This window comes from Lissotriton vulgaris, chromosome 9 (assembly GCF_964263255.1).
Source record: "Lissotriton vulgaris chromosome 9, aLisVul1.2, whole genome shotgun sequence".
Taxonomy (NCBI): Eukaryota; Metazoa; Chordata; class Amphibia; order Caudata; family Salamandridae; genus Lissotriton; species Lissotriton vulgaris.
In genome coordinates this window covers 256,306,765-256,330,713 of record NC_141697.1, presented here as the reverse complement: position 1 = coordinate 256,330,713, position 23,949 = coordinate 256,306,765, and the positions used below count along the sequence as shown (strand labels likewise).

The 23,949-nt window shown below is 46.4% G+C and overlaps 1 protein-coding gene across 2 annotated transcripts in view; it reads right to left on the bottom strand.

Moving 5' to 3' along the window:
• The window catches only part of LTBP2 (latent transforming growth factor beta binding protein 2), a 1,419,414-nt gene that overhangs the window by 143,686 nt on the left and 1,251,779 nt on the right, over positions 1-23,949 (bottom strand). For both annotated transcript variants that reach the window (XM_086937485.1, XM_086937488.1), the window contains one exon: positions 3,788-3,871. In XM_086937485.1, coding sequence (XP_086793611.1) covers positions 3,788-3,871 — 84 coding nt within the window. The remainder of the gene's footprint in view (positions 1-3,787; positions 3,872-23,949) is intronic.

The following is a 23,949-nucleotide window of genomic DNA, read 5'->3' as shown; positions in this document are numbered from 1 at the left end:
CAATGCCCCCACACTAAGTGCGTGTAACGGTCCAAGAGATATGCAGTGTTCACCAACCGCCGTCCTAAGCTAGCGGAAGAAAACATTGTCTTGCTAAGATGATCCAGTTTCTTGGTTTACCTATTTGAGGGAGCAGTAGAGAAAGAGTTTTTGGACGTCGAGGCCTGGATGACCAAGCTCTCAGGGGTATGGTTTTGGGAGAGGAATGTGGAGTCGTCCGAAGCCGGGTGGCGGTGTCGGGCAATCATCCTTTCCACAGGAGTCCAGAAGGATGTCAGCGAGGGCCTTATTGAACGGTAGCAGGGGCTCCACTGAGGCTGCTGCCGGTTGAAGCACCTCAGTCAGGAAGTTGGTCCTGACCTCCACCATAGAAAGCTAAAGGCCCAAGGTCTCAGCTGCTCTAAGCAACACCACAGCATAGGAAGCCCCCTCCTCACGGTAGGGGGAGAAAGCATGCCAAGGTCTGGGGACGTAATCAGGGTACTGGCCTCACCCAGTTCCTCTCTCCAGTCTGGCTCATCCAGTTGGTCTGCCAGAGGGTCAACAGGCCCATCCCAGTCCTCCTCACCCTCTTCTGGATGCCACTCAGGGGGATAGGGAATGCCAGGATAGAAGAGGGGTACAAAAGTTCAGTCAGAGCCGGTACCAGCTCTGTGCCCATGTCGAGCGGTGGACTGGGGTCGATGCCGGCCGGGGACACTACCGGCGTCGGAGCTAGCAGAGGCGTCGTCAGTGGAAGCAGAGCCGGAGGAGATGTTGTGAGATCGACCAACACCGATCCGGATCCACGCCTGGATACCTGAGGGCCCTACGGCGCCAGGGCCGGTGCCGCCGGCATTAAAGGCCTAGAACCCCCAGCCAAGTAAGCGGGGCCCGAAGGCACGCCGGCGGAGTTGGGCTGGTCAAAAATGGAATGGAGGGCTTTGTAGAACATACAAAGTTGGGCAGGGGCCACTCCGGCTCCCGGAAAAAGAGGGAAGCTCGGAGCCGACCCAACAAGCTTTGCGAGCGGAGCCGAAAGACGACGACCTTCCACATCCCTGGTCACGTCGGCTGACGGACGGGGAGAAGGCGAGGAGCAACAGTGCTTCTTGGCCTTCTTCTTGTACTTCCACTTACTCAAAGACGAAGACTTCACAGAGGAGTGGTGGTGGTGACTCCGCGGCCGGTCTCGCGACCTCCCTCTTGATCGGGACCTTGGGCGGCTCGAAGCTGACTGCCAAAAGCTTTCAGGACCGCTCCCGCAAAGACTTCGGCTTCATGGCCCGACAGTTGGAGCACGACTTCGGGTCGTGGTCGTGCGGGTCCGTAACCGACATCAATTTGTGACAGGAGTCACAAGGTTTGAAGGTGGTTTATCCATAGGACATCCCTCTGTGCACCAGGAGTTGAATGACTCAAAAAAGATGTCAACAAAACGTCGAAAAAGAGTTAGTCAAAAAGTGACTAACGGTACCCCTCTCTCCGGATCTGCGCTGGCTGGTGTGGAAAAAGAAAGAGCTGACGTCAGTGCGCAGGGGCGGTGTCTAAGTAGATACCGCAACATCATACCGGCGATCATGATGCCGACGACGAACGCAGAGTCGACCGACGCCACCTACCGATGCACAAGGGTACTGCTGAGAAAAAGTTCTTTGGATCCAGTCTGACACCTTGGGGTAATTCTACGGTATGGAATCTATAACTTATAGTCTCTTTCAGATGCAGGTGATGCGTCAATTTTTTCAGCCGCACAGCAGGGCCCGCTTTGGAGTCGGAGAGTGTGCCACGGATGTCGGTCACACAATGCTATAGACCCGGGCTGCCGTGATCTTTCAGCTGCACGGCAGGTGATGCGTCGATTCTTCAGCCACACAGTGGCAATGTGTTGGTTTTTCAACCGCAAGGCGGTGCTGCATCAGAGAAACGTGCACTGAGAGACGATACGTGGATTTTGTTCTCAGATTTGTCAGAGTCTACTTACATAGGCCCAGGCACTTGATTTGGCACCACTTGGAAAGTCAGGGCTCCCAGAATAAGAGCCAAGGCACTGGTAGTAGAAGTCTTTGATGGCCTGGGTCCAACTGTCAGCCAACCCAGACATGTATTCTACAGACTGGCAGAGGCACAGGATGGTTAAGCAAGAAAACGCCCACTTTCTAAAAGTGACATTTTCAAACATACCATCTCAAAAACAACATCACCCAAAAATGTATTTTTAAATTGTGAGTTTGGAGACTCCTAACTCCAAACTCCAAATCGCTATCTGCTCCCAATGGTAAATTACAATTAAAAGATATTTAATAACAATCCCCATGTTACCCTACGGGAGAGATAGTCCTTGGAATAGTTAAAAACGAAATTAGCATTATTTCACTATTAGGACATGTAAAACACACCAGTACATGTTCTACCTTTTACATACACTACACCCTGCACCTGGGGCTCCCTGGGGCCTACCTTAGGGGTGAATTACAGGTAGTAAACGGTAAAATGTGGGCCTGGCAAGTGGGTGCACTTGCCATGTCGAAATGGGAGTTTAAAACTGCACAAACAGACACTGCAGTGACAGGTCTGAGACATGTTTGCAGGGTACTCATGTGGGTGGTACAATTAGTGCTGCAGGCCCACTAGTAGCATTTGTTTTACAGGCCCTGGGCACACCTGGTGCACTTTACTAGGAACAAGTAAATCAAACCAATCACCAATACAATTTATACAGAGAGCATACGCACTTTAGAACTGGTTAGCAGTGCTTAAGTGCCCATAATCCTAAAGCCAACAAAAACATGTCAGAACAAAAAGTAGGAAGAAGGAAAAAAGGTTGGGGATAACCCTGGAAAAAGGGCCAGATCAAACAACCATCCTGTCTCCTGGGTTCAGAGTTGAAAGGACCTGAGCCAAGGTGATCATTTTGAACTTGTCGTTCCTAAAAAGTGTTCAATGGGTGAAGATCTAAGATTAGTCTGAGACGTCTGCCCATCTGTTTTCTACCAGCTCAATGGTACCTTTGGATACGAGGAGAAGGATCTCCTCTATCAGGAGTTTGGAGTGCTTCTCTAAAAGTCATTATAGAGTAGGAGGAAGATGGGGTGGGGAATAAATGACAGGTAGGGTAACTCTTCCGAACAATTTGTAAGACCCACCTGTCTTAGATGATGGATCGCCAGCAAGTAGAAAATGCTGCATTCTGCCTCCTATTGGCCAGGCATGAACCTGTCAGGCCAAATCTAAGCTTAACAGCCAATGCAGCAGAGAAAGAGATGGAGGATTGCTGCCCCTGCTGGTGCGAACGGTTTCAGCTGGTGCCACACCCATTTCCTTAAATTAGTGTGTTGGTTGCCAAACTACGGGTTGGGAAGGCTGGTGTTTTCTGTCAGCTAGTCCCTCGAGTAGCCCATAAACTTTCTGTATTGAAATGAAAACTGCTTAACTGGTGATAACAGCCCCAAAGACAAAGCGGTGGAGCCCGTCCTCAAACATTTCCAGTGCTGAATGGATATTTTATGGAAAAGCTGGAGCCATCAAAGGGCATGTTTATTAAGAATGCTTTCATGTCCACAGAACATGAAGTTGATCTTATCCAGGCATGCCGCCTGAGTAAATCACTGGTTGTAATAGCTCTACCTGTGAAATCACAAGTGTAAAAACTTTGCAGCATCCTTGCCATCATGTATCATTTGGGAAAAAGAAGCACTTATGTCAAAATGTGAGGACCTGAACTTAATATGTTACTAATTAAGCATAGTTTGCAGCATCAATCGTTGATCCATTTAGTTAGAAATTCTACGCAATATGCATTTTTTACCTGTGTAGGATCTTTGTCCAAAAAGGAATGTTCCTTCAACCGGAATGTATCCTTTCCCGCTGGGGCAGATCTCAATGAACTCAACTAGAGATAAAAAAAATATAAAGAAGGTTTTTAGTAGTGACTGGAAGACAGAGAGAAAGGAGCGACAAGGATAGAGAGAGGGGACAAGAAACAGACTGAGAGATGAAAAGAGAGAGCGGAAGAGGCAGCAAGAGAGCGAACAGGAGAGAGGGAGATCGAGGCAGAGAGGTAGATAGGGGAGGAAGGATGGGAGGAGGAAGAGGGAAAGAGATATGAGACGAAATGGAAAAGGATAAGAACAAACCCAGATGAAAAAATAGACAGAGTTTGTGTGGCACAAGAAACACAAGAGACAAAGTAATGGAGGTCGGAGAAAGATATTAGGGCGCCGGTATAAAATATGGATAGGGAGGGAAAACAAACAAATCGAAATAGCAAGGGAAACAAGACAAATGTAAATTGCTGGACAATAGAGAGAATATCGTATCGCTCCTGAGAAATATAAACGAAAAAAACGAGCCTACAAAAAAAGACAAAAATTGGGCCAGAAAAATAGACCAAGAAAAAAGTCAAAGTAAATAAGTAAAATAGAAGGGAAATAAACAGAAATCAAAACAAACCAATATAGTGAGAGAAAGAAAAAAGATGGTGGACATTAATTACTGGCATCGATTTTGTGGTTTAAACTCGAAAAAAACCACTATGATAAAAAAAAGAACAATTAAAGAGGATATGAACCTTAAAAAAAATACTACCTGCCATTAACGTTTTACCATCTGCCGTGGTATTTCACACTCAAAAACTTTCCATCTATCCGATTTTGAATAATTTTTATGCATTGTCCTACATAACGTGCCTCTACCGCATTTTGTGTACTCCCTTCAACCTCGGAAACCGGAAGTGACATCGGAGGGAGAGAAATGATAATGGGTGTTAATCCTTTTATGAGGAGCTGAATATTATTCGGTTAACTTTCATTTTTACATATTTAGAATTTTATACCACAAGGTTCCTTTTGGATGCAGTAGGCCTGAGTTGAGATTGGTGTAAACCAATGATGAAGGCTAAAGGCCTGATCTATTGTTATGAAAAGTTCAGAACAAGGCAGTAGGCCTGGCTTATTTATTGTGAAAATCATATGTGAAAGCTGGGGTATTTTTACGCTGTTATTGCCTGCAGACAGCTATTTTGATACATGAAATATTAAGAGAATACTTTCCTAGGCAAGGAGGTTTGATATTGGTTATCCTTCGCCAGAGGCGCTACAAGATTTTCACTGTGATAATCCTTGTTAGGTCTTCTTGGGAGGGAGCGTAAATTGTTTTGCAAATGCAATTTTGCACATAGTTTTCATTTTATGACTGTATGCTGGATGATTGTCTTCTGGAACTGCTTACACTTAATACAGTAGGCCTGAGTTGGTTACAGTGACAAGCCAGTTGTAAATGATATATGCCTGGTTGGTTTATGGGAAACAGTTCTGGCAGATTCCATAGGTCTCATCTGTCTTTATTCAGGAAAGTTACAACAAAAGACCTGAGTTTTGCATGGTGAAAAACCTATGTGGAAGCCAATGGGCCTTTTTAGGGTGGATTGTTAATACTGTAATTGCCAGAGGGGTTTAGTATTGATTAGCCCTTGGATAAACCCTGGGGTTAGAAGATTTGCACTGTGATAATTCTCCAAATGCCCTCTTAGGAGGGGTTGTATATCGTTTTGCCAGCTGTACGTTTGTACATATTTGTAACTTTAAGACTGTGTACTTTATGGATGCTTGTAGGGAAGCTTATCTTCAATACACTAAGCCTGAGCAGGCCATTGCCACAAGCCATAAAGACTCGAGGCTCGATTGGTTCCTTCACAAAGTTTTGTCAGATGCCACAGGTCTGATGTGTTTATTATGAAATGTCATGACAAAGGTAGTAGACTTAACATAGTGAAGAATATATTAAAACTAAAGCTAATAGGTCTTTAACCCCTTCGATGCTGATGACGAGCTCAGCTCGTCATCAGCCACGGGGGGGCGTGTGCGGATGACGAGCTGAGCTCGTCATCTAACACGGCTTTTAGAAAAAAGCAGCGTAGCGCGAAAATAACCGCCGCAGCGATGCGGTAAAGGATGATTGCTGTTACAATGTTCATGGTATTTAGTTACATGTAAAATCACCATTTACCATAGTAGGCAAGGGTGCTGGTGTTTGTTACCTCTCTGGTAAACATGTGGTAGAAGATCTGAAATTTAGAATAATAGTTAGTCTCCCAGTTTGAGGAACTGCATATCGTTTTGTTAACTGTAGTTTTGTGCATATTTATAATTTTAATACTGTAGGCCTGATGTGAGACTTTTGGGAAAGTCAATGATCAATATAGCAAGCCTGATTTGATTACGGCATTAAGACAAGTTTAAAGGCTACAAGCCTGATTGATTTATGGGGAAAAGTTTTGTCAGGTCCTATAGTTTTGATATGTTTATTATGAAAAGTTTGATCAAAGGCTATTGGTCTAAAATATTTATTATTAAAAGTGTATGTTAAAGCCAATAGGCCTTTAAGGGTGGGTTCCTATTGTAGCCTGTAGACAGGTATTTAGGTACATGGAATCTCACATTACCTCAGTACTCAAATGTTTTGCTTTTGGTTACCGCCCTTTGACAAACCATGGGTATATACGATTTGCATTGTAACAATCCTAGATAGACCCTGCCAGGGGAGATTGACTGGTTTATTTTCTGCTTGTCTCTTAAAAACAAATACATTTCTTTAAAAATACATATAAACATACACAGAAGCTGTTGATCAGCCCTGTTCTGTCATTGGTCGGTAAGCGTGTTACTCACACTCTGCTTCTATGTCAGAAAACAGCATATGATAAAGGGTCAGCACACTTCAGTCGCTGGCTCTATTTTCTGTGAGTGACAGCATTTTGTCTGATCACATGCACACATTCATCTGAAAATGAGTACTCTTCAGTGCCAAGGTCGGTGAGCCAGTCCTTTAGTTTTCTGTTATTTTCTTTCATAGGACCCTATTTTTTCTTCCTCCTTTTTAAACTTTTTTTTAGCATTTAGCAACTTCCCAGACAATGCTACAAGATGGCTTGTCACTTATGTAATCTGCAATCCGCAGAATGATACGTGACAGCTGCTTCTTAACTGGGCTGCCATCTTGGAAAGGCAAGATGATCGCAACATTTAGAAGCATTATGTCTGCCATCTAGAATTCGTTTAATAATGAAACACTATGGAGAATACTATTCCAAATGGTTGTCCAGTGCGATGTGTACGGAGCATCCATCTTGGAATGGCATTCGGCATAGTGAATCATAGTTTTACTGATCCAAGATGGGTAACACATTCCTTCTCAATGTGCTAGCCATACTGGAACAATGAAGGTATACTTTTTACAATACCACTGCAAAATCGTCCCCTGATATGTATAATTTTAATTTGTTATTGCAAGCATATGCCCGCCACATTTTGGCAGCAGCAATTTTTCTACTTTCAAATGTTATTCTTTTGATTCATCTTGTTGTTGAGTTTGTAATTGTGCATTTAATTATGGATGGGTAAGTGGGTGCATGCAAGAATGAATCTGCAGGTGAATGAATGGCTTCATGACTGCAAGAATGACTGACAGAGTGCACTTATTATAACTTATTGTTGCCTAAACTCACTAGTCGTTTTCCCCAACAAGATCCAGTTCCTGGGTTGCTGCAGCATTCCCTGCTATTCATTGCTCTTTGGGCAAAGATACTTTCACACCCATGGATCCACTGCTGTTATGTAAATGCAGCGATTAGTGTTGATGGGGCACGCAAAGGAAAGCGCTCCTGTGCTGAAAAAAACACAGACATAAGAAAACCGGCTGCCACTCGCTTTCTATGGCCAGTGCAATACGTTAAATGGACTGGATTACAGCCCCAGACCTGGCCATTTCACGCCTTGACTGAAAGGGGGGACGAGGTGGGGGCTTGCAGCAGAATGGTTGTTTATCGCCTAATCAACAGTGCACGGTCTGCCTAGACCCTGTCCTGTTAATCACAGCGTGATGTAAGCCCTCCCAACCCCTGCAGTGTGGGGAAATTCTAATATGCCCTACTCAACGTTGACAGTGTCCCAACAAATGTCTTCTTCAGAGGCTCAGTGCGATTGGGAGATGCAGAGCGGCATTAGTCCTGCATTCGAGGCAATAGCAAACCTTAGCCTGTCATGCCATCAATCAGGGTACCGGTACTGTCTCCCTTCTGTTAAGCAATTTCATACTGGCCGCTAGCGCTTGGACGCCAAAGGGCAGCAATCGCGCTTTATAAATTTACATTTCATTTCATTTATTCACTAAAGAAAAGTGCCGTTACTGAGGGCTGGAAAATTTGGAAGTGCCAGTATTCAGTACCAGTGAGTACCGGCCCATTTTAAGCACTGTTTATAAGCCAGACCTATCGGCATTGCCAATGTTTGTTTGCCTGGTAAATGTGGCAGAACTTAAACAAGAATAGGCACTGCCAATTGTTTTAGCTTGTGTATATAAAAAAAGGTGTTAGCAAGCTTGTATAAGGTAGAAAATTAGTGGCAAGAGAGGATGCCCTCCCCACACACGCACACAATGATTACTGCCCCACTGCAGCATGTGTCTTACAATTGCAGGTTCGGGGTAGGGCAAAAGAACAGTACTTCCGTTTTCTCAGCTCATATCTTGGCAGCTAATAAAAACTGATAACATACAATTATAACACCACTGCGGTCTTTTAATTTCTATTGTGATCTTCGAGCTGTACTAATATAGCCTGCCTTAGCAAGCTAGACTGGCCATTAAAGGCCCACTACAGCATTAAAAGCTTGAGCCAAAGGCGAGGGCCTTTAACATGAGAACAGGCTTTAATTCCAGCATAGCCCAGCTACGGAGGGCTATTGGGCTCTTATAACACTCCGCCACTAGAGGGCAGAATGTTCTAACAAATAAAACAAAGGCCTCGCAAGCCCGAGGGGATTGAAATCCCCTTGGGCTCTGTGAGGCCTTTGTTCACAGCAACAGCCGTGATCAACAACATTGGAATATTGGAGCTCTGGGCTTCTACCTGTCATCAGAAGCCTGGAGCGCTTCTTCAACATTCCAATATTCCAATATTCTAATATCATATAGTAGTACTGCTCTGCTGTAACGTTGCTGCTTTTGCTTTTATTACTCTGATATCACAACAATGATTCTCTACTTTATATAATCCATCTTGACGTGCTTCTGTTAAGCGCTGGTGGACCATTTTAATAAAGATAGCGTTGCTTCACACTGTTTACAGCTTGCTCTAACCTGAAGTATGGCATCTGGGGAGGGTTAACCAGCTGCATGTGGGAAAAAACATCTATATGTTTTTTGCAAACAAAAAGTTACTTGCCTTTGGTAATGATCTTTTTGGTGGATACTCTACCAACCAGCAGATTCCTTACTTCTTGAATATCCCAGGTGCGAGGCTGGATTTGGAAAACTTTCAATAGCTCTTAAAGGCTGGTAGGGGTCACTGGCTCCATGCTGCTGCTGGATACGGTGCCACAGTGACATCACTGAAGCTATATAGCACCCGTGGTGCCCTGACATCAATTTCCAATCCATTTTTTCCATGCCTTTTGAGTCAACTTTCAGAAGGAGAACAAATTTGAAATTTGGGACAGTACAGTGCAACAAGCTGAATTGGAACCTTTTTAGCAAATTCTATCTATAACCATCTTTATGGAATGGGGAGGTGAGTGGAATCAGTAAGGAATCTGCAGATAGATTGGAAAATTCACCAGAAACATAGTTACCAAAGGTAAGTAACTTTTTCTTTTGCTGGATGTCTACCTGCAGTTTCTTCATCTCTATAATGGAAAACAAAGGAACACCCCATGAAGAAAAAGTTATATAGGAAAATCCTGCAGCACTGAATATGGAAAATGTCCATCCCTTCTCTCTTTCAAGTCCAAACAATAATGTCTGGCGAAAGTGTGAAGGATCACCCATGTCACAGCCTGACAGAACTCTGCCACAAGGCCCCCCTGGACAAGGCTGACGTAGGAGACTTCGACCTGCTGGAATGGCTTAAATTCCCTCACGAGGCTCTTTCTTAGCATGGGAAAAGCACACATTGATGCATAAAAAAACCCAGAGGGGATAATGTCCTCTTCTGAACCAACTTAAACCTCTTGCTGCCTGCACATCCTAGGTCGTCTAACCTGATCTTAGTTCAGTCGATGAAACAGCTGACCTATCTCCTAGGGTTCGGACACTGTAACCCCTCTTCCTCCTTTGTAGGATGGGGAAAATAGTTAGGAGGGAAATAAATTGCCCTAGATGGAGTGGGCTCACCAATTTAAGGAGAAAAGCAGCTCTGGTTCGAAGGACCACCTTGTCTGTGAAAAACATTTGAATGGGGGGTACAAACGCTCAGTGCTTTAAACTTTCAGAAGGAGAACAAATTTGAATTTTGGGACAGTACAGTGCAACAAGCTGAATTGGAACCTTTTTAGCAAATTCTATCTATAACCATCTTTATGGAATGGGAAGGTGAGTGGAATCAGTAAGGAATCTGCAGATAGATTGGAAAATTCACCAGAAACATAGTTACCAAAGGTAAGTAACTTTTTCTTTTGCTGGATGTCTACCTGCAGTTTCTTCATCTCTATAATGGAAAACAAAGGAACACCCCATGAAGAAAAAGTTATATAGGAAAATCCTGCAGCACTGAATATGGAAAATGTCCATCCCTTCTCTCTTTCAAGTCCAAACAATAATGTCTGGCGAAAGTGTGAAGGATCACCCATGTCACAGCCTGACAGAACTCTGCCACAAGGCCCCCCTGGACAAGGCTGACGTAGGAGACTTCGACCTGCTGGAATGGCTTAAATTCCCTCACGAGGCTCTTTCTTAGCATGGGAAAAGCACACATTGATGCATAAAAAAACCCAGAGGGGATAATGTCCTCTTCTGAACCACCTTAAACTTCTTGCACATCCTAGGTCGTCTAACCTGATATTAGTTCAGTCGATGAAACAGCTGACCTATCTCCTAGGGTTCGGACTCTGTAACCCCTCTTCCTCCTTTGTAGGATGGGGAAAATAGGAGGGAAATAGATTGCCCCAGATGGAGTGGGCTCACCAATTTAAGGAGAAAAGCAGCTCTGGTTTGAAGGACCACCTTGTCTGTGAAAAACATTTGAATGGGGGGCACAAACGCTCAGTGCTTTAAACTCACTGACACACTTTACTGACATAATCATTAAAAGAAAAGCAGTTTTAAATGTCAAATGTCTTAACAATCAACTGTGAAGGGGATTAAGCGAGGAACCAATCAAAAAGGTTAACTACCTATGTAACTAAGCACCTTGTATCTAACTACCTCAATTATTACATTGTATTACTCTATCACCCCCGTGTCCTTGTAAAGCGCTCTGATATCTGCAAAGATCTTGTTCGCGCTATATAAAACTTTCAAAATAAATAAATAAATAAATAACACTAAGAAGCCTAGTCACATAGGTTAAAAATGGGCTGCATGCGTAATTTTACTCTTACAGTTTGTGGTAACTTTACTAATTTTGGCTATTCATCATTCCTGAGAGTAAAGTTATTCCAAAATGTAGACTTGCATGTCTCTATCTCCTGAAGTGAGGGGGTGGGAACACATAGGTGGAGGTATCTTCCAAGGGGGCAGATATCTCCCTAAGGTAGAGGAAAGGCAAATTAAAAAAGTTAACTAAACTTTGAAGAAAATAGAAAAAATATTTGTATTTGACCTTCCCTCCGAAAACCCACTGCCTCCTAAACCTGTAAAGACACCAGTAGTTGAATCGGGTGGCGCCTCAAATAAATCTATTCCTAAGGTCCCGGCAAGCAACAACCAGGATGTACAAGGGGAAACTAGTAATAATAGAATACCACGCAAAAAGGTGTCACAAGTGGAGATTCCCCCTGAAGCAGTGCCCTTTGTGGTGGTCCTAACAGGGGTCCCTCAGCTAGCAGAAAATAAGAAGGAGGGATATGTTGACCTTAAGAATAAAATTATTCATTGGTTAAGGACGTATAGGCCGATAGCGCCCAACATAGATGGAGAGATAGTCCATGTTAGACGGATTAACTGGCTGGGGAGTAGAACTAAAAATATGGAGGGGGATCTAGTGGTGGTCAATTTTAGAGACCCTCGGGCCGTTGATTATATCCTAAATTGGCCACCAGGAAACGGGGGAACTTGCATCATTCCTCGGGCCCTAACATACTTCTATCCTAGGCCAGAGGACACTCCATTTAGATATCCAAATAAACCTCATTCTTATAGACCACCCCTTACTTTGCCCTACAATAACAATTATACCCATTTTGGGCAACACTTTTCCTTGGTACCTGAACAGATCTCTGCCTGGTCTACTGTCCCTTATAGACATACGATGAACCATGGCACCAGGATGAATCATTTGAGGCCTTTTACCCCACTGGACACTTACAATCGGTTTTCCCAGCTTTCTGGGCTGGAAGATTGCGATTGAAGTTCAGCGCCTGGGGGGGAGGCAAGTGAACTTCTGGGTGGGGGGGCCCCAACAAGACCATGTGGTAGCATAGGTATAGGGGAAGGTAGTTCTTTTCCAGCTCAAACTGTTAGTATTAATAACATTACAGAGGTTCCTTCCTTTGACGGGCCTATGACTAGCATGGTTGGTTGCCTCGTAACACCTATTCACCTGGCACAGGAGGGGGGGAGATGTAAGACCAGGCGGGTAATACATTTCCTTTCTTGGAACATTGCGGGGCTAAAAAGGAAGTTAGACATTCCAGAGTGGCATACGTTCATTGAGGGGTTCGATGTTTGCCTATTTCAGGAAACTTGGAGCCTATCACCATTACACAAATCAGGGTATACAACCCATTTTCTGTCAGCAGTAAGTAAGGGAAAGGGTAGACCAGCGGGAGGTCTCATGGTCTGGATTAAAGTAGAACTGGATTGGGTGGTCACACGCCACAATTTGGAGTGTAATGATATACTCCATCTCTCCTCCAGAGGAAAGTTAGAGGGTAGTAGGCTTGACATTTTCAATGTCTATGCTAGAGGGACACCTGGTGCCGCTCGCTGAGAGGAGTTTGCTTTCACTGCCCAAATCCTGCCTGTGCTACTGGAGTAGCAGTTACCTGAATTCATTTGGAGTCATCAGCCGGTGTACGGAGTCAACAGCGCGAGGCCGCAGAGGAGGTGAGAGGCGCGGCCCCGGGACTGCGAGGAGCAGCTTCTACCATCCTCAGCTGTGTCCTCTTCCCTGGCGAGCCGCGCCCCCTCCCAGTGCCCGCCCCCACCGAAGAGTTCTTTACTCCTCGCGGCCCCCGCTTCGCGGGAGCCGCTCGCTGAGAGGAGTTTGCTTTCACTGCCCAAATCCTGCCTGTGCTACTGGAGTAGCAGTTACCTGAATTCATTTGGAGTCATCAGCCGGTGTACGGAGTCAACAGCGCGAGGCCGCAGAGGAGGTGAGAGGCGCGGCCCCGGGACTGCGAGGAGCAGCTTCTACCATCCTCAGCTGTGTCCTCTTCCCTGGCGAGCCGCGCCCCCTCCCAGTGCCCGCCCCCACCGAAGAGTTCTTTACTCCTCGCGGCCCCCGCTTCGCGGGTGCTGCTCGCTGAGAGGAGTTTGCTTTCACTGCCCAAATCCTGCCTGTGCTACTGGAGTAGCAGTTACCTGAATTCATTTGGAGTCATCAGCCGGTGTACGGAGTCAACAGCGCGAGGCCGCAGAGGAGGTGAGAGGCGCGGCCCCGGGACTGCGAGGAGCAGCTTCTACCATCCTCAGCTGTGTCCTCTTCCCTGGCGAGCCGCGCCCCCTCCCAGTGCCCGCCCCCACCGAAGAGTTCTTTACTCCTCGCGGCCCCCGCTTCGCGGGTGCCGCTCGCTGAGAGGAGTTTGCTTTCACTGCCCAAATCCTGCCTGTGCTACTGGAGTAGCAGTTACCTGAATTCATTTGGAGTCATCAGCCGGTGTACGGAGTCAACAGCGCGAGGCCGCAGAGGAGGTGAGAGGCGCGGCCCCGGGACTGCGAGGAGCAGCTTCTACCATCCTCAGCTGTGTCCTCTTCCCTGGCGAGCCGCGCCCCCTCCCAGTGCCCGCCCCCACCGAAGAGTTCTTTACTCCTCGCGGCCCCCGCTTCGCGGGTGCCGCTCGCTGAGAGGAGTTTGCTTTCACTGCCCAAATCCTGCCTGTGCTACTGGAGTAGCAGTTACCTGAATTCATTTGGAGTCATCAGCCGGTGTACGGAGTCAACAGCGCGAGGCCGCAGAGGAGGTGAGAGGCGCGGGCCCGGGACTGCGAGGAGCAGCTTCTACCATCCTCAGCTGTGTCCTCTTCCCTGGCGAGCCGCGCCCCCTCCCAGTGCCCGCCCCCACCGAAGAGTTCTTTACTCCTCGCGGCCCCCGCTTCGCGGGTGCCGCTCGCTGAGAGGAGTTTGCTTTCACTGCCCAAATCCTGCCTGTGCTACTGGAGTAGCAGTTACCTGAATTCATTTGGAGTCATCAGCCGGTGTACGGAGTCAACAGTGCGAGGCCGCAGAGGAGGTGAGAGGCGCGGCCCCGGGACTGCGAGGAGCAGCTTCTACCATCCTCAGCTGTGTCGTCTTCCCTGGCGAGCCGCGCCCCCTCCCAGTGCCCGCCCCCACCGAAGAGTTCTTTACTCCTCGCGGCCCCCGCTTCGCGGGAGCCGCTCGCTGAGAGGAGTTTGCTTTCACTGCCCAAATCCTGCCTGTGCTACTGGAGTAGCAGTTACCTGAATTCATTTGGAGTCATCAGCCGGTGTACGGAGTCAACAGCGCGAGGCCGCAGAGGAGGTGAGAGGCGCGGCCCCGGGACTGCGAGGAGCAGCTTCTACCATCCTCAGCTGTGTCCTCTTCCCTGGCGAGCCGCGCCCCCTCCCAGTGCCACGCCCCCTCTATACCTGGGAGTACTTTAGCAGCAATAGAGACGCGCAACGCGGGACGCGCGCGGGGCTGAGCGCGGAGCTAAGCCCGGGCCAAGGGCGGGCCCGTTGTTGCCCGTTCGTGCCCGGTAGAGACCGGACCGGGCCATCTCTCTAAGACCGACGACCCAGCAACAAACAAGCATGCCGCCGAAAACCAGAAGCGCCTCCAAACCCACATCCAAGCACGCACAGGAGGTAGCACAAGTTACAGGTCCTATTGATCTATTCCTATCACGGGTTAACGAAACAATAAACCAAAGTATAGCTATAAAAGAAAAGAGAGTCTCAATGGACCTCATGACCGCAAATGCCAAGCGCTCATCACTCGGCGCCATAGCGAGCGCGGCATCCCCAATCAACTTGACTTCCCAAAACAGCTCACTCCCAGCGTCTCTACTAACGACAGAATTAAACACCGTTCCTTCAGTGGTTGACCTGTCAGTCACGCAATCTGAGTCGGACCCCTCGCTAACATCAGAAGACCTGGAAGCAACTCCCGATTTAGAGGGACGCCAAACCCAAGGAAACACCGAAACCATCGAAAATTTGCCCCAGCTTAGTGAGAGGGACGGGATAACATCTGAGACCTGCCTAACACTTAGCGGAAAAACACACAGTTCATCCACGATCCATTTAAATCCCCCATCCTCCAACACCACACTGTATATTCCCGATTCCATCCTTCCACATAAGGCAATTTCCAACAGTAATACATCAGAGCAATGTAAGACCTGTAGAATTACATCACAAGTGCTCACCACCACCAAAGATTTACTGTATCAATATTTAAAACCAATCCAGCTGAGCATCAGAAACCTTGAAGCTCAACTGACAATAATATCGGCCACCCTCCTAGACACAAACACTAGGATAGATGTAAAGGGTCAGCGAACCATTTCACAACAACCCAAAAAAGCAAACCAAAAACACACACAGAAGGTAGTCAATATCCCAAACGCAATACCTATAGTACAGAAGAACTTAAACCCACCGTCCACCACACCCAAACTAGCTGTAAGCACGTCCCTTCCCCAGCAAGAGAAATCAGCGCAACATAAAGCACAGCAAGCAGCTACTACAGGCAAGGTCACCGCACATACCCCATGTCCAACGCAAAACGCAGATTCCAGTAGAGTCCCTCCAGAGAAACCCGATCCTCAGCCCGCGAAACTACCACCTTCCCAAAAAGCATCAAAAAATCCTTCGGAAGCAACCCCGAAAAAATTTCCCATAGTTAGACGCCCAGCCCATCTGCCTCCCGAAGCTACGCCCTTTACAATAGTTCTAACAGGAGTACCTGAGCTAGTAGAGGACATCCCAGAGACTGCATGGTCACTTAAAAACAAGGCCATGCAGTGGCTCAGTATAAACAGACCTCTTGAATCTCATCTATCGGGAGGGATCACGTCAGCACGTAGGGTAGCTTGGATAGGAAAGACAAAGAAAACAATACGCGGCGACTGCATTATTGTAACATGCAGGGATCCCGCAACGGTAGACCACATCTGCGCCTGGCCACAACTTGAGAAAAAAGGGGGAATAGATGCCCGACACCTTTCTTTCTTCTACCCCCCAGCCAAACAACACCACAACTTCCCACCCTGGGAATGGCACCATCACCCCAAAGCCCAGCGTAACCAGGACCCATGGCGTCAAACACCATGGAGCCAGAGGGATTACACATTCGAGTATCTAGACAGGTAGGGGCCAAGAGACAGGTACGTCGATGGCCAGGTCCCATACTGGCAGGACAGACCTTACTCGGCATACGAAGGCTGGCAGGGTTTCCCGACCCAAAACCGATTTGAGTGCCTCGATATGGTCGATTGACCATTCACGGTCGAACCCAGTTACCATACAGCAGCAGATGCCTCACATCACTTTGTCTCTGACAAACATCTGATAGTTCCACCAAATTTGCACGATACCTCAGAGACACCAAAGACCCACTTAAACAACCCTCTGACCCGCACTCCCCCCGTAGAACTGGCCACGAGAGGAAGACCATCCAACGAACAACTGCCAACCGCAGAAATCCCTATCAACCCTAATACAGCATCCGTTACCTCGATAGACAAAGAGGCCACGAGTATAGGCATAGTCTTCTGGAATGTCGCAGGCCTAACTGGAAAAATAGCATGCCCTCAATGGCTGGAAGTAGTAGGCAGCTACCAAATCTTGTGCCTACAAGAGACTTGGCGTACATCCCCCCTCCATCTAGTGGGATACAAGACATTTTTTACTAAAGCAACGCCAAGCCCAATGGGAAGACCAAAAGGCGGGCTCATGATCTACCTTTCAAACACCATAGCAGCCACCGTAAAGTTAACAAAAGAAACACCCATTTTTCAAATTATTCAAATTACCCACCAGACCACAGCAACGAAAAATATATTCATACTCATAAACTATTACAATAACACAGGTACTCAGGACTGCTGCACCTACTTAGACGAAATGGTGACCCACATATCTACATTACAAAGCACGAACTCAAACGTGACAATGAAACTCATTTGGGGAGGCGATTTCAACCACCCACTATGTCCAAGCCACAAAAGTGGAATCTGTGGCCTGCAATCGGAATCCGGAAACCCCATCCCTCACTTTGTGCACACTCAAAGTGGAAATAAGTTCAACGAACTCATATTCACTCTGGACCTTGACTTCGTAAACGAACTAGTCGTCCCGCCCCAGGAATTCCTACCCACCTTCCATGGGCGAGGTTGTATGTCTACCATTGACTTCATTTTAGCCTCTAACACTTGTAAAGGATCGCTAAACAACTACAAAGTAGGGTCCAGCCCGATCAGCGACCACTATCCCCTAAGTGCAGAGATTATCATAGAAGAAGTAGGCTCTCACAAAACAAAAACCAGCCCTCTTGACCAAGAATCTTTAGTAATAAAGAAGAAGAATGGATACGCCATTAAATGGGCGAAAGTCGACCCCGAAGTCATCTCGCAAAGGATACTTGAAAAAACGTATCCCTGGCAAAGGGACTGCCTGTCCGCAGAGGCCTCCCCCGCACAAATTATTGCCTCTTTTCACAACATCCAAGGGGCAATAAGAGACGAATTATTTAAGCACACGGCAAATAAACCAAAACCCCAAACAAAGAGATGGTTCAACTCAGATTGCAGAAAGGCCCTCACATCCTTAAAAGAAGCCCTTCGACAAAAACCGAGAGACGTTCAATTAATCTCAGTCCGAAGAAAAACGTACAATAACGCCAGGAAAAACCGAAGGTACCAGATAAAGAAAGATCTATGGTCCCAATTGCATGAGAGTGCGTTAAAAAAGGACAGCATCACTTTTTGGCAGGTTATTAGATCACCCTTTTTAGACAATAACACCGATTCACATCATCTCGATGTAGCTATAACTGAGAACGACTGGGTCCACCATTTTAAAAAAATCTTCGGCCCGACAAAAGACATTTCCCAAAAAGATGGCGAGGACGAAGCAGAGAACAGTTTTCTCCCTATTGATTTATGCTTCACTGTCAACGAGGTCAGAAAAGCAATTAAAGCATCAAAAACTGGCAAGGCTCCCGGCCCTGATGGGGTACCCATGGACCTGTTCTTACATAACAGCGAATATTGGTCACTAATAATAACTCGGGTAATGACCGCAGTCACCAAAATCGGTCTCCTCCCATCATGGTCATTATCCACCCTCGTGCCAATATTTAAGAAAGGGGACCGAAACGATCCCGCGTGCTACCGGCCGATCTCCCTTCTGGACTCCACAGGTAAAATTGCAGGTCGATTACTCCTGGACCGATTACAATCTTGGGCCCAGGAAAACAACATCCTCACAGACCTGCAATATGGCTTCCAGAAGGGGCTCGGAACGGTGGAGCAGGCCTTAAACCTTACCCTTCTGGCCGGAAAATACACACGCGCAAAAGAAGGAAAAATCTACCTGGTATATGTAGATCTAAGCTCGACCTTTGATTGTGTTCAGCACGCAAAGATGTGGGATATCATGACCAATCTCGGAGTAGATCCATCTATATTGGCCTTTCTTCGGGGTCTATACACCACCAACGCAGAAGGCCGAGTGCGTTTTGGCATTGGTGGCGAACTATCTCGCCCCTTCAAAATTACAAGAGGAGTAAGGCAAGGGTGCGTGCTGGCTCCCTTCCTATTCAACCTATATACCAACGGGATCGAAAAAGCCATGTTGGCAGGGAGCCAGGATCTTCCACAGATAGCACGCCGCCCTATACCCATCCTCCTCTACGCCGACGATTCGGTCATCCTGGCCCGAACAGCCAACCAACTCCAGCGTCAGCTGAACAAATATGTGACATTCATGGACTCCCTGGGTCTAAAAGTAAATACAAAGAAAACATTTACAATGATCATAGGCCCCAAACACGGAACTCTAAAACCCATACACATAAACAATACCAAGTTGGAAAAAACATCAGTATATCCTTATCTGGGTATACTCGTAGACGACTCAATGACATGGCGCAAAGCCATTGAAGCCAGAAACCTCAACTTTTGTCGAGCAACATCAGCACTATGTGCCTTTTCCAGGAAACTTGGCAAACCAGCTCCCTCTGAACTGCTAACGCTGTACTATGCAAAATGCCACAGCGTGGCTAGCTATGGAGCAGGCATCTGGGGCCATGGAAACATCAACCAACTACAGGTAACGGAGAACACCTTCATCAAGTACGTTCTGGCTCTTCCCCAAAGCTCTCCGATCCTAGCATCACATCGGGAGCTAGGGATGGAATTTGTGACAGACACCCTACGCTGCCAGCCCCTCATCTTATGGCACCGCATATGGTGCAATCCAGAAAGCCACATAACGCGTTCTCTCATTACCGATTGCCTCAGCCTTGTCCACTGGAGAAAAATACCCTGGCTCAATTACATCTCTAAATTCTTCCAAGATCTCGATCGGGAGCAATACTTCTTAGACCCACCTTCAATAGAGGATATTTCAAAGAAACAACTCAAAGAACTATGTATGGGTCATCTGAGAGAACTTCGCAATCAGGCAGAGATCATAAAAGCACAAAACGGGAAGATCTGCCCATTGCAATCAGAGAAACTGACACAGCCCTACTTGACGTTCTTTCTTTCGAACCATGAAAAATATCTATTGACAAGGCTCCGATTCGATCTCTTCTTTCGCTTGGTTTCATTCCCGGAACAGCATAACTGGTCTCGGGACATGACCTGCTGTCCGTGTGATGGAGTCTCTAAACAATCCACGGTCCATGTCACACTGTTCTGCAAATTCTATAGAGAAGCCAGGAAAAAATGGATCCTTCCTCTCCTTCGTTCAAGTGGCCTTAGAACCACGTACCCAGCTCTTGCCTATCTTCAGTCACCGGTAAACCCGCATGAAGCTAAAATGACAGTGACTTTCTTAAAAAAAGTACTAAAAACTCGCAAGGGCATTGTTTTATAAACCGCAATATGTGTATTTTTGTATAACCTGATGATTTTTTATAAATTTGTACTTTTTATGATTATGCAAATTTTTATAATCGAATAAAAGTTTATGAAATGAAATGACTCTACCTCTCTGACTTTAACAGCCCTGGACTCCGCCTTAGCTAATTGCCCTTCAACAGCAAAAATTATTGTGGGGGGTGATTTTAATTGCACGTTTGAACCCCTCCTCGGAGATGACCCCTTGGGCATTGAAGAGGAGGATTCAAAATGGTCCATCCCAAGTTTATCCTTGCCCCCCATTAGGAGGTGGTCGGCTAGGGCTATTCAAATCAATACATTGACCAGGGATCACAAGTTAAGAGCCCTCAATGGCAGGACTATATCCGACCAGGCAGGGGCATTGACCTTTAATAGGCTTACTGGGCCATCCCGAATTGACTATATCCTAATGGATATTAATTTTTGGGCAGAGCTTATTGACATGGAAGTCCTCCCAAGCCAGGATAGCGATCACAATCCCTTGTGCCGCAAGTTTTATTGGGGCACCCTTAAAGATAGGAGGATGAATGTCACCTTAAAAACATCTAAAGAGATTATCCCCTATAATAACAACCGTAGATTAAAATGGGATAAGGCTAAACTCAAGGAGGAAGATTTAGGGGCGATAAAATTATTAGTTGAGGGCTTGTCTTCTGATCTGGAAGATTGGGTGGGTGAAAATCAGACCAGCAGGGTCCCATACCCCTCCCTTGACTCAGCCTATAAAGCTACAATTGATCATGTTGGCAAATTTTTCATCTCGAAAGGGAAAAGCAATAGGGATACTGTCAATCCCCCCTCTTCTAATAAACCTTGGTATACAGTCCTGTGTAAGGGCAAAAGGAAAAATCTGACAAAAGCCCTGATTTCTGGGGATCCTTTGCTGGTTAGAGCGGCCAGGAAGGAATACCTAAATGTATTATTATTGGCCAAGCGGGAGTGGGAGGAACAGCATTGGCAGGACTTATCCAATGCTGTAAGTAGTAGGAACCCGAACCTTTTCTGGGACCTGATCAATAGAACTAGGCAGAGGAAATCGCAACCATTGGCTGCACATATAACCAGCCAGCAATGGTTTGATCATTTCTCATCCCTTTATGGAGGTAATGAGGAAACAACTAGTCCTGGGGCAGATAGTTTGAGAGATGGAGTTTTCTCTGGGGTGGACGATCCTCCATTTACGACCATGGAAGTAGTGATGGCGATCAGGCACCTAACCCCAAAGAAAGCAGCTGGACAGGACGGGATTCCTGGAGACCTGTTGATAGCGGAGCCGCAGGCTTGGGCTAAATTAATCGCTACTATAATGAATTTGATCACCAGGGGTCACCAGGTGCCAGACTCCTGGAAAGGGGCAGAGGTAGTAACCGTGTTCAAGAAGGGGGTAAGAGACGACCCTGCGAACTACAGACCTATTAGTCTGATAGACATAATTCAGAAAGTGGTCGGCAGGGTCATCATCTCAAGAGTAGGAGATTGGATGGAGGAGGTCAGTATTCTCTCTCACCTACAGGCGGGGTTCAGAAGAAAGGTAGGCACGATGGACCAGGTCTTTCGTTTTTTTGTTATCTATTGGAAGGCAGTTACCATCAAGAAAGGCAGTTTATATATGGCCTTCATAGATCTCAAGACGGCTTTTGACCTGGTCCCCCGGGCAAAATTATGGGAGATTCTAGGAGAGATGGGTTTCCCAAGTGGTCTCCTGAACCTTATCGTAAAGCTCCACGAGGGGAATTACGCGAAGGTTAGATGGGGACCCCAGGGACAATTGACAGAGAGGATCCCTGTGCGGAGAGGAGTACGTCAGGGATGTGTTATGGCTCCGACCCTCTTCTCCCTATTCGTGAATGGAGTGGTGGACCATCTGAAGGGGGAGGAGACGGATGCCCCATCCCTGGCGGGGGAAAGAATCCCTACTTTACTCTTCGCCGATGACACCATATTAATCTCCAAATCCCCAGTGGGTCTACAAAAACTCTTGAACCGGTTTAGCTCCTTCTGTACCGCCCGAGGCTTAACCATCAATACCTCAAAAACTAAATTGATGGCACTCTCCCCCTCTAAAAGATTCAAAAATAATTTCCTGCTTAATGGTGTCCCTTTGGAGCTGGTTGAGTATTTTGACTACCTTGGTGTCCGGATAAACAGCCGAATGACCTGGAAGGATCACTTGGCCAAAATGTTACTCAGTCATCAAAGAGTATCGGGGGTGATTCTGAGGGAAGTCCGTGAATCATGTAGTAAACCTGTCTCCCCGGCCATGGCCATATACGAGGGTCAGATTCTCCCAGCTGCATTATATGGCTCTGAACTTTGGGGGTTCGAAAATGTATCAGATCTATCGACAGCGGAAAATAATTTTCTAAGGAAGGTGGTGGCTCTTCCTGCTTCCACCCCACTAATTCCCCTGAGATTAGATCTGGGCAGAAGAGCATTTAAGGACTTGGTAAGGCTACGCCCGTTGCTCTTTTGGACCCGTTTAAGAAGAACGGAAGAGCTTGCAAAATATGCTGAGGGGCTGGACGATCTTCTTTTACTGGACACGGGAAAAAAAATTGGATGGTTGAATAAATTGAAAGACTTGGTTCTTAAGTTAGGGTTAAGAGATGCTTGGGAGTCACAATCGCCGCCACCAAAGGATGTGATCAAAAAGTTATACTGGGACTGGGTTCAGAGTAATGTGTTGAGGGCCACGGATGGGGGCTCACTCACGGACCAATTTTTGTTATTTAAATGTGTGAGGAAATTGGAACCCTTCCTCGACCTGATAACTAAACCCTTTGATCGCGCACTATACCTAAAACTGCGTTATGGGACGCTTCCGGTGCATGACTTTATGGTGAGGTGGTCAAACTCTGGTGCCCCCCTGCGTTCATGCCCTGGCTGTGTAGCACCAACAGAGTCTGTGGCCCATCTATTTTTTGCCTGCCCAGCTTATAAAGGGGCGCGGAAATTTTGGCTGAAACCTGTCTGCAGGGAACTGGGGTTGAGGTGCCATAGACAGGCTCTTCGTGTACTCTCCACGGACTCATCATCTTCCTTTATGATTTGTGGGGTAGCAAAGTTCTTGGGAAGTGCATGGATGACGCGATCCCGCTTACTGAAACTGCAGTCGGGGGGCCCAACGGTCTGATGCCATATCTGCTGGTAGCAAATTGGTGATTGTGTTGCACCTTATTCTTTTACTGTATTTTAATATTTTATTGTGTATTGGAAATGTATTTTATATGTATTCTTTTATGGTGATCAAGTTGCCGAATAAAGATATTCAATAATAATAATATTTGTATGGTATTGTATATTCATTTTATTGATTTGTTTTAAATGTAGAACAAGATAAAAAATGCTGCAGCACCACTAATTTAATTTTTAATTAAACATTGATTAATTTAAAAACATGACAATAAAATAATTTTTTTAAAGATTTATTGGAAACATTACCCACCTAAAGAAAAATGTTTATATGTATTATGTGTTAAAAATTCTGAAAGCTATTCACATAATTTATTTAAAGTAACTTATGTGTTTAAATAATTACATGGATTTTTATATTTTAAAAACACTATTTACCAGGGATACGCGATTAAGCCCTGCGGGCTCTGGACATTGGGGGGAGTTGGGGTGGGTAGGTTGGGGTTAGGGTGGGGAACTGGTGTGCGGAGTGGGAGTCCACGTAAGAGTAAGCGACATAGGCAATTGGCGGGGATGTGGGGCCTGGGAGGGCG